Below are 11013 nucleotides of genomic sequence, written 5' to 3' on the forward strand. Positions count from 1 at the left end.
ACAAAGTATATATAATTTTTTACCAAACAATATGCAACAAATACAACTTAAAGAGAACTGAAATTTTCAATGATTTCTTTTAGTTGTTAAGTGAACTATAATATTTATTATTAAATGTATAAAATAAAAAGTAAAATAAAATTATATGAACCCATCACAGATAAAAGGTGCAAACATTTTACACTCCGAAAAAAGATGAACCCAGAAGCAGTGTCACATAGTTATCTCCCAAAGCTGCAATTAAACAACATTGAGTTTTTTAGAGAATCCAATCAAAGGCTTTATTAGTTGCATAAGACAGAATACCCTAAAATGCTCGACTGTAGATTGTTAAATGAATAGCAAGGGAATTGTCCAAAAAGATCAAGAAAGACAAAACTGTCTTGCATAAACAAGAAAAAAATCAAGTGCCTTGAATACTCATAAACATATAACTGAAATGATCATTATATCATGAATTGATATAACTATCAACTTCACTGAATTGAAAATACACACTGCAAGACTTGGTGTCACTCAAATTTAGTTTTTCTAGTAAGAGTTGGATTAAAAGACATGCAGCACTGCTAACCCAAGAGAAAATTCCACTTGAATTTGCTCATATCTGTATAAATAAAATCTAAATACTTTGGGTATTCTGATTTATGGAGCAATAAATAAAAACTACAACTTTTCAAGTCAATGGACCACTAACATGGCTGGACTAAAACAATTTAAACTAAATTGATTAACAGTTTTATCATCTATAATCTCACACATATTCAATGTTTTTTTAAATAAATGGTACATTAAAACATATAATTATTTAAAGATATTATACAGACAAAATCCAGAAGGAAATATAGTTTAAAAACCAGGAAAAGTTGTTTTTGTGTGTGATTTGACGCCCTCCTGTGGCCGTATTTCTAGCCATTTTAATTATGGAACGGGGCGGGCGTTAGGACCCGGAAGAGGAGCAGGAAGCAGTAGCGGCCGGCGGACAGACTGTCATGGCGGACCAAAACAAGCCAGAAAGCGCAGATAACTTCTTTAATGAAATATTAAGGTTTGGTTCAGTTTAATTACAATAATTATAAGGTAATAAACAGGTTTAAAATATTAGTTTTGTCTTTTGGTGGGTGTTTGTCTCTGATTTTAGGATTTCTAACTGCTTCTCGTCAACATGGTCTAAAGTTAATCACATTTTTTTCCAGTGAATCATAATCAAATGACTCATTTGATTATGATTCATTTGAGAGTTATTGTTTTAAATAATAGGTGATGAACACATGCCAAAGAAGTCATATATCCAGTTATGTGTACAAAGGTTTTATCTGTGTTTCTAAATTTTCTTAATGCACCTTGAAGTTGTGTTTGTTTTATTTTATTTTTGTATAAATTTGGTTGTGTTGATTAATATTGTTAAGCTTTGCAGCACCCTTTGTTGATATCAGTTGAACATGTAATATTTTATAATATTTTCACTAGGTGTACATACTTAGTTCTCAACAATAAAACGATTATTTCAACATCTTAAAGGGAGAAAATGTTAATAATGAGGCTATGAAATTCAATAAGATAGCAAATTAGTTTTGCAAAGCTAGTTTAAAAAGTGTCATTTTGATCCCATAAAGTGTTGAAATTTTCAGCGTTTTTAATTGGAGAATTTTTGAGAATAAGTCAGATGTTTGTTTAATTATTTTAATTTGTGCTTTCAGTTTGTTTGAAACACATGTGATCTTAGAAACTAGACGATTAGTTTGAATAATTATAATTATCAAACTGCTCAATATTGTGATAATTTCGTTCACCCAACTCTGCTGTATATTTACCACCTTTCCACATTTTTACTGAATTACTCAATAAAAGTGAGACTTTAATGGATAAAAACACAATGTATTGGGTTAATTAAAAGATTAAAATAAACATTTCTTTGTATCCTGAAAACTAAAGTTGTTAGCTGCTTTTATTTTAAATAATTAAAAAACGTTTTAGAGAAGATCTGTTGTTTCCTGCACGTTAAATGTTCAAATAACTTATGTGCGGTAATACTGATTAATTAATAAAATTTGTTGTAAGGCTTAAATCAAATTAAAGTCTGGGAGTGATAGATCTTCACTTTATTTTTTTAAAATCATTTTTACGACTAACTTTTAAAAAAGATTCTCTCTTGCACACATTCAAACTTGTGGTTAGAATTTAATCTCTTATTGATTAAATTGGTAGAAATCTACCAATGCGTTTAAAGTCAATGTGTTTTTATTACATTTTAAATAGTTAGCAGGTAGTTATTGTGCTATAGAAATATCTGAGCCAGTCAGCTTTCTGGCACTTTGTAGCTTTTGGTGAATTTTGTCTGAAACAGGAAGTCGCTGTCGCTGAGTTTAGTTGTTCTGTTTGTAAATAACTTGCAGTCCATGTGAGCTGTTTGCGGCCCGCTCCAGGAGCCACAAGATCCCGGCCCGAGGGCAGAAGGATTTCTATCCGGATGACTCGGAGGAGCAAAAGCAGCGGCTGCAGCAGCGCCTGGATGAACACTGGAGTCTCATTTCAGAGGAGCGGGTTGAGAGGCTGTCAGTGAAATACCAGAATCCTCACTTTAAATCAGTGGCTTTTTATCATTTTTAGGTGGTGAAAAAGGTTTTATCTCAGTTCTGTCTGTTTTTCTGTCTCTGCAGAGGAAACCTGGTGAAAGCCGTCTGGAGTCCCAGTGAGCGGATTGTGGAGCTTCAGACTCCTGCTGTGAGTTTTTTTAATTCATCCATCTTTTGCTGTTTTATTTGCTGTTTATTTGTCTGAAAAGTAGTGCATGCTGGGAAAAAGATAGACTTTTGGAGCTCTGTACTAATTAGCTAAAAATATAACTTAAGAATGTTTGATTTGCAGAGTTTGTTATTCATTAAAACTCTTAACTAGCCAGAAATGTTTGCATTTGTCACATTTCTTTCTCAGAATATTATGCAGTCTAGACTAGTTTTATAATAATAATAATAATAATAATAATAATAATAGTACTACTACTACTACTTATAATAATAATCTATAATAATAATAATAATTACAATTATTATTCCTTATTTCTATATATTTTTTTGTTTTTAGATTTACTTTGTTTTAAGCATTCTTCATTTTGTATTGTTTTATCTTTAATTATTACTCAAATTTTATTTTTGTTTTATTTACTTTTCTATTAATTTCCAGCACCTTTTGTTGCTTTTTAAAATATTATCAAATATATTTTTTTTATTGTTTTTTTTTTTGTCTGTATTGATGGAAACATAATTTTTTTTCTAAAAATGTAGTAAATTTTGGAATTATTGTTTTTTTTCTGTTGTTTTTTTCTGATATTTAAAGTTGAACAGTGGAGGGGGGAGCAAAAAATGTAAAAATAATTTCAGATTTTGCTATAAATTGTTACTTTGTTATTTCTAGAAGCTAATAATACTTGTTTTTGTTTTTTTTTGTATATATATATTTTCTTTTTCAGGGCAAATTTTGGCAGACGATGGGTTTTTCTGCAGAAGGGAAGCAGTTCCTCCTCCCTGAAGAGGCGCTCTACCTGATGGAGTGTGTGAGTGTGTGAGATGCTGCTCAGGTTTGGCTCTAATGGCGCCTCTGGGTGATCGTGTTTGTGTTTTATGGGCGCAGGGCAACCTGCAGGTGTTCCATCAGGACCTGCCGCTGTCCATCCAGGACGGCTACGAGGCGTTCCTGTCCTCAGACTCTGTGAGTCTGCAGCAGTATCAGGTGCAGTCATGACTCTGAACGCTGGAACATTCATGTCTGCGCTGATCTGATCGTTCTTCCTCTACAACGAAGGTGTTCGGTCATCTGAAGCGCCTCGGATATGTGGTGCACAGGTTTGATCCCAGGTAACAGAATCTGAAGGTGGAAACGTTTCTGCTGTTTGTTTTAAACTGTAAAAAATGTTAAATCAGCACTTAAAATATCTAATTAGGATAAAACTGTATTGTTGACTTTAATGTATTTCTAATGGTTTTAAATCTTTAAAATACAAATAAATTATTTTCATAATCGATTAATCTGACAATCAATGAATCATATTCTATATATTTTTAATGTAACCACTTAATAGAAATATGTTAAAAGATGCAAATAAACAAATAATTCAGAAAATAAAGTGAATTATTTTATTGAATTAGAACCAGGTGAAGCTAAATCTGCCGCTTAAAGAGTTTTGAGTAAAACATATTTAAATTTTTTTTTAATCTTAAATGCAAAATGCGTTCATATATTTTTGAGCAATTTTGGTGTAATTACTACTCTGAACATGTTTATTCAGCAAATGACATCAACTAAATTAGTTGATGATTATTTCAATAATTGATTAATCATGTTTAATCTGATTAATCGTTTCAGCCCTAAAGAAAATTTGTTTAAAGCAGAAAGGTTTTATCTTTCAGTCTTAAGCAAGTTAGTGATTAAAAAAAAACATTTACAGCCATTTTAATGAATTTAATGAGGCCCAATAAGGACTTTATTTGTTGTAATCTTAAAAGTTAAGTATTTTTAGGCAGGAATTCAGTTTTAGTCTCAATGTAGTGGGTGTAATTTGCTGTAGATGATTAAAAATAATCATATTTATGGTAATTCAGAGGTACATTAATGTGTGCAGTGTGTGATAGTGGAATTATTGTTTCTAAATTTCTGCTTTTAGTCTGATTGCTCTGTGAGTTTGTCTTTATGGTTCTGCAGGCTGATTGTTTGGTTTTCTTTCTGCTTCCTTTCAGCTCCGAGCCGTCGCCCTACGCCCGGCAGCTGAACCTGCCTCGGTCCCGGGACCGCGGGGGGAGGCAGCTGAAGAGGAAACGCAGCCCCAGCCCGGCGCCCACGTCCAGGTCAGACAGTTAGTAAAGTGATCAATGATTCTGATCATTTATTGGGGGTAAATTTGTCTCAGTATTATTCAGTCAAACAAAGACTAACCTCAATAAAATAAATTAATTGTGGTCAAAACTTTTGGAATTGTAATGACAAATTTTTCTGTAATGGAATATTTTATTTAGGAAAAAAATGTTTTGTCTAAAAAAACAATTTTTATTCAAATACATTTTTTCTCATGAAGAGAAAATGTTAATTACAAAACATAAGTTTTTATTTGCTCATGTCAGAAAAGTCCGTATCCTCTAGCTAACGATTAATCAATAACTAAAATAATCATAAAAAAGAAACAAATCAAAGATAATAATTTATACATATTAATATTAATATTATCATATTAATAAATAACTAATATAATTGTGAAAAAAATCATTAAATCATTAAAATATCTGATTAATCAACAACAAATCAATAACTGTTAAAGAAATAAAAAATAAATAATAAAATATCACAGAAAGGTTCATTAGATTAGGCGATAACTAAAATAATTTAAAAAATAAAAGAACAAATTGATTAATTGATATTTAAAATAATCATTAGCTGTAACCCCACTTGAAGAAGTTGATTAATTTAGCAGTTTAAATTGCAACATTTTAAATGTTTTTAAATGTTTGTTCTTTCTGTCGTCTCAGTAAAACAGCAGCAGCGTCTCAGGCTGAGGAAATGGAGGAGGAAGATAAACTACCTGAGTCCCACCTGGTGGCCTCAGCGGCGCCTCAGACTTCCTCCTCCGGCGCGGCAGGTGAAGTTCAGGCCCGGACCTGGTGGCCGGCGGAGGTTCCCGAGCGGCAGGCGGGTCAAAGGTCAGCCCCCGGTTCTCAGCGCTGGGACTTCAGCTCCATCTGTTTCCCTGACCTGGGCTCCGCCGGCCGCCTGGCCCCTCTGGACGCCTCGTTGCTTCCCGGCGGCGTGACGCCTGGCGTGTGCGACGTCGCCCCCTGGATGCGGAGGATAAACCTGCGGAAAGTGAAAATGTCTCCGAAGGAGGAGGAGAGGGAGAGACGGCAGCGGCGGCGGGATGTGAACAAAGACAAAGAGGTGAAATCATCCAGATGAAGGAATAAAATGTGAATGTTTCCAGTTTCTGTGGGAGTAATTCTCAGGCCTTCAGGTCCAGAGGTGCAGAAACTGGGCGGAGTACCACAAGCTGCTGGAGCGGCGGCAGGCGAAGCGGCAAGGCCGACCCGCTCACTTATGGAGCGGGGAAGTTCAGCCTCTACACGACCCGACTCGGCCCATCTCCACCGGTGAGTTCAGGCCGGATCCGAGGATTTTCTCCTCCCGGTTACAAGCTGAGATTATCTCTGTTTTATTTCAGCTGAGCTTCTGGAGAAAATCAGCGTGATTAAATCAACTGACCTGCTGGAGGGAGCAGCCAGGTACCAAGAAAATAGGACTTTAAAAGATGTGATTAGATGTTTTTATATCGTTTCAAACCGTTTGACAGCTTTTATGAAGAGAGGAGCCATGTTGGGAGGTTGGAAGATCAGAAGTTTCTAAAGAGACAGAGGCCCAATTTCAAGACGTTGAATTAGAAAGTAAAACTTCTTTTAAGTCATATTTGATTCATATAGCATTTTTATAACAACTGAAGGAAACAGTTACTTGATTATGCTAGAAATTTCCCCTTTAAGATGCTGCAGAGGAGTCGTGCACTGCAAAAACACAAAATCTTTGCTTCAGTTCCAAGTGCAAATATCTTAATATCTTAATGAAATGAAAGGAGATAAAAATAGGAACTTGTTTAAAGTCAGTAATTCCCTAATACTGATTAAAAATTTCTTTCACTAATGGAACTAGTACTAGTACTATTAATTCTATATTTTTCTAAGTTTTACTTTTTTATCCATTATTGGTTAATTTCTTAAAAACAAATTACATAAAAAATGTAAAATCATTTTGTCTGTTATCTGTAAAGGTCTTTAGGTCATTCTCCTTTTCTTTAATTTACCTTCATGTGCTTTTTTAATTAGTGGACTTTAAAAAAATAATTTTTACTAGAAATAATAAAATGAATGTAGGAAAATTTATGCCCAAGTTATTTTATTTTTATTGATTGCTGTATTTGTGCCAAAATAACATCAGATATTTTTATAAATACAAATGTTAGCCCATTTATCCCACATATAAAGACGTAGTTTTATTTAAATTTAACATTTGACCATGAAACTATATTTAAAAAAAAAAATTTATTGCTAAAGCTAAGCTCCAAACAATATACAGTATGTGTAACTATAATTTAGACTTATAGAAATATCAATTGAAAATAATTCCTAGGGTTTGGAATTAAGGATTAGCTGTTAAATCAGCAGCAGTGCTGTGTGTTTCGCCCACATTATTATGCTTTATAATAACAAACATGACCTTCCTGTTAAACGCAATTAGCCGCCATCAGCTCCGAATCACTTCTAAACGGAGACGATAAATCAGATGGGAGCCCGTCCCGCCGCTCTCACAGTTTACGATCTTTAATTTCCAGAGCCATAAAGATCCGGCTGCAGTGTTTTGTCACCGTGTGCTCCGGTGAACGCCAGTGGTGATGAATTGTTGCATCACTCAGGAGAAATGGATGTCCCTTTGTCTGCTCAGGTTAAAAGGTTCGGAGGAATGGAGGATTTGTTTCAATGTTTACCAGCCGGATTCGGTGGCTGACTTCAAAAAGAGCAACCCGGGCAAGCCGTACGCCCGCATGTGCGTCTGCAGGTAAGCAGCGACAGCCTGAGTCATCGTTTACTCAGGATCCACTTGCAATGAAACAATCAACGCGATTTTTATCACATCCATTGTTGTGGTTCTGGTGAAAACAGTCAATTAAATCAGGTGTCCAAAGTGTGACCTCATAAAGGGAGCTGATGCAGACAGAGACTTTTTGTGTTTCTCTTTGTGTGAGATTTTCAAATTTATATCATAAATAGAAAATTTCAGGTACATAACAAGTTTTCTTTTAATATACAGGTTTATTAAGTTTTTTGCTTTCATTTTAATGGCTGAGTAATCTCCAGCAACGTTTTACTCAAAACAGACTTTTCACACTCTGCAGCCTTTGTTACATTTTCAGCTGCTGCTGCCCAAACGATCCAAACTAATTGAAAAATCTGTTCCCCTCCTCGTCTGTGGGGGCGCTGCGCCAAAAACTACTGTAGGAAACAAAATGGAAACTTTTGAAGAAGAACTCAACTTCCTTTTTCACAAAATGTAGACAAAATGGAGTGGTGTCAGATTTTAGCGGTTGGAGGATTTCTCTTTTGTCTTTGGCTAAAGACCACGAGCTGTTTCTCCTGCAAGCATGTTTGTTTTCAATGTGTTTACCCAGAATGCCCTGCGCTGAAGTTCACTTTCTGCTATTTGGGTCTTTCATTAAAGCAGCACTATAATTTGTTGCTGAGCATGTGAAAAGAAAATAATTCCCAATAAAATAATTTTACATTTGAAAAATAAATAATCATTCTTTTAGCTTGGTAATTTTGACCCCCGGTGTAGAATGGTTCGACTCCACTGAATTCAATCTTTTTGTTCAAAATATGTTAAAGAAAATGTTCAGTATTGTCTGTTTTTGTCTTTCCAGTTGCTGATTAACTTCCTAAATGTTGCAGATTGTGTTTCTTCCTCTGTTCCAGTTTTGACGGTCCTGTTCCTGATCTGCGAGTCATCAAGCAGCTTTCGTTTCAGAGTGGCGACGTTCCCGTCGTTTACGCCGCCGTGGATCACGGAGACATTTCCTTCTACACCTTCAAGGACTTCCAGCTGCCCAGGGACATCTACCCCTGAGATTCATCCATCTGGGAGTTTTTAAACCTTTGTGAGCTACATATGGAGAAATACAGACTTTTTCAAGTTTTCAAATGAAACAATAAAAATTTTTTCCTACTTGTACCAAGAAACCTGCAAGGAATTCAAATGTTTACCTTGTTTTTCTTTAGTTTTTTGCCAACAGACGATTTATATCATGAGAATTACCTGTTTTATATTATTAAATCATTGTTTACCTGCAGTAATCAAATAAATCGCAGTCTGTAATTAATTAATTTCAAAATAAGCACCATTTTCAATTTAACATTTTTGCTGTTAGATTGTTGAATAAACAGACGTGTGAGCTCGACAACAGAGATGTGTAATGATTTTATTTTGGTTAATCGACCATCAGTAAGCCCTGATCATTCATGGAGCTTCTTTAAAAATGTGGACAGGACGCTGACATAGCTAACGCTAAAGCTAACATGTAGCATTAGCGTTAGCTAAAGCTACATGTTTAACATTGAGATGCTATTTTAGTCTTGAATAGCTTCGCTGATCAGCTAAATCCTTCTGGTACAACATGAATGCAGAAATAGTCTTTTCAGCGTCAAATCAGATTAGTTTAGCAGTAAAAATTAACCCCCAGTGGCCCAGAGAAGCGGTTTTGTCGACCATCGCTGCTGTACAGATTAGCGGGCGAACCAGAGGTTCCGGCTCGGGACTTTTGTATGCACCAAAAAAAAAAAGAAGCAATTAATTACATTAAAATTTTTAACATTTTAAAATATATGTAATATATTCATATATTTCAAAGTTAGCCACATTTTAATTCTCCAATATTAGTAATCGAATTAAAGCCTTAAATTTTCGGTCCTCCGTTTTAGCAACGTCCGTACAACAAATGTCGAAGGGGATTCTGGTAAAATCTTTCATTAAAGCAGCATGATAATTTGTTGCTGAGCATGTGAAAAGAAAATAATTCCCAATAAAATAATTTAGCATTTGAAAAATAAATAATCGTAGAATCGGTACCGTCGATTCTGGTAACCAAAAAATCAACAGTAAGGGTAAATTTGTGTAGCGGTGCTAAAACACCGATTTTCCGCAGCCACAGTGTGAGAGGAAGAAGAATTGTCTTACTTTATGAAACTGTGTTCAAGCATTTTTAATAATTTTAGGAATTTTGAGGGAGAGGCAGCGTTAGATCTGGATGTGTTTAACAGAAGTCAATAGCATTAAATCATCTGATACCAGAGGTATTATCTGTGCTGGTCAAATTCAAATTACACATTTATGATGTCCATCCTGTATGAACGCTTTAAAAAAAACCCACTTTGTATTGCCTTGTTGCTGTAAATGTGCTATATAAATAAAATCCTTTACCTTTTAAACAAAGTGAACAGATTTTCCCAAATTCTATTTTCATTTCAACTTGTTGCAGTTTCTAACCAAGCAGCCAGACTTTCTGGTAATCTCTCAATTACCAGAAAGTAAGGTACTTCTTATAAAGTAACTTGCAAGTACTGTAACACAACCCTTGGATTCTGATAGAGTAATATCAGTAATATACTCTATCAGACTCTATCAGAATCCAAAAGTTGTATTCTGACAGAGTAACATTAGAAAATAAAGTAACTTTGTTCATTTCAAAAGACTGACCTGTAAGTTCTGAGAAAGTAACCCATAATGTATAATAAAATCTAAAAGGTAACCTGTAAATTTCTCCCAATTGGTTTGTAGATTCTTGAAAAGTTACTGTTGAAGTTTCAAGATGGTACAAACTGTTTTATGTTTTGCAACCAAAATTTTAAGTTAAGATATCAAATATCCTCACAGAATATTTTGCAAATTTACAAGTTCTAGTTTTCATTTGCTTTACAACCATTTAAAACGTTACGTGAACAGTAATGTAATATATATCCATTTAATTAAAGTGCTCTACAGTTACAGGCAACTTAAGCTTCATTATCTGAATAAAAACCTCCCACATGGTGTCAAACTCAAATGTTGACTTTTTCCTGCAGCTGCTGGAGAACAATTGAAATGCTTGAAGGGTTTATTATTTTGTTTTCCTGTAGATGAGATGAACAAACAGAAGATGCATTTAAATGGCTCCCTAAAAGCCTCATTTCCACGTTTTTGTTGTTGCGTTTATTTAAGCAGCTTCCCAGTTTATAAAGGTTCACTCGGATTGAAATGAACTGAAGGGAGGCATGGCAGCTCTACGGATTTTTCGTTTTGTGATATTTGCTGGTAAGTCTGTTACTTAAAAAATGTTTTTGTATTGCAAGTAGGAATCAAGAGACAGAATATGTCTTGAGTTTGTGCTAGATCAGGATTTTGTTGTCTTGTTTGCAGCAGGTTTTTGCAGCAGTCTGTCTTCAGATTGCACATATT

The 11013-nt window shown here is 34.6% G+C and overlaps 1 protein-coding gene across 1 annotated transcript; it reads left to right on the top strand.

The window, feature by feature from the left end:
• The first annotated feature begins 936 nt into the window (after positions 1 to 936).
• On the top strand, positions 937 to 9979 carry tsen54 (tRNA splicing endonuclease subunit 54). Its single transcript, XM_005816548.3, has 12 exons — positions 937 to 1045; positions 2394 to 2552; positions 2658 to 2721; positions 3467 to 3550; positions 3628 to 3726; positions 3799 to 3851; positions 4731 to 4838; positions 5514 to 5919; positions 5993 to 6128; positions 6200 to 6260; positions 7471 to 7584; positions 8499 to 9979. The coding sequence occupies exons 1-12, from the start codon at positions 990 to 992 to the stop codon at positions 8647 to 8649; spliced, it is 1491 nt and encodes a 496-aa protein (XP_005816605.1). The 5' UTR covers positions 937 to 989; the 3' UTR covers positions 8650 to 9979.
• The last annotated feature ends 1034 nt before the right edge of the window (positions 9980 to 11013 follow it).

Source organism: Xiphophorus maculatus, chromosome 16, assembly GCF_002775205.1.
Source record: "Xiphophorus maculatus strain JP 163 A chromosome 16, X_maculatus-5.0-male, whole genome shotgun sequence".
Classification (NCBI taxonomy): domain Eukaryota; kingdom Metazoa; phylum Chordata; class Actinopteri; order Cyprinodontiformes; family Poeciliidae; genus Xiphophorus; species Xiphophorus maculatus.

Bases quoted from the DNA above. Each gene is read 5' to 3' on its own strand.
- tsen54 (XM_005816548.3), top strand. From the start codon at position 990: ATGGCGGACCAAAACAAGCCAGAAAGCGCAGATAACTTCTTTAATGAA. The intron at 4,839-5,513 runs GTCAGACAGTTA...CTGTCGTCTCAG, and splicing joins AGCCCGGCGCCCACGTCCAG to TAAAACAGCAGCAGCGTCTC. The intron at 6,261-7,470 runs GTACCAAGAAAA...TTGTCTGCTCAG, and splicing joins CTGCTGGAGGGAGCAGCCAG to GTTAAAAGGTTCGGAGGAAT.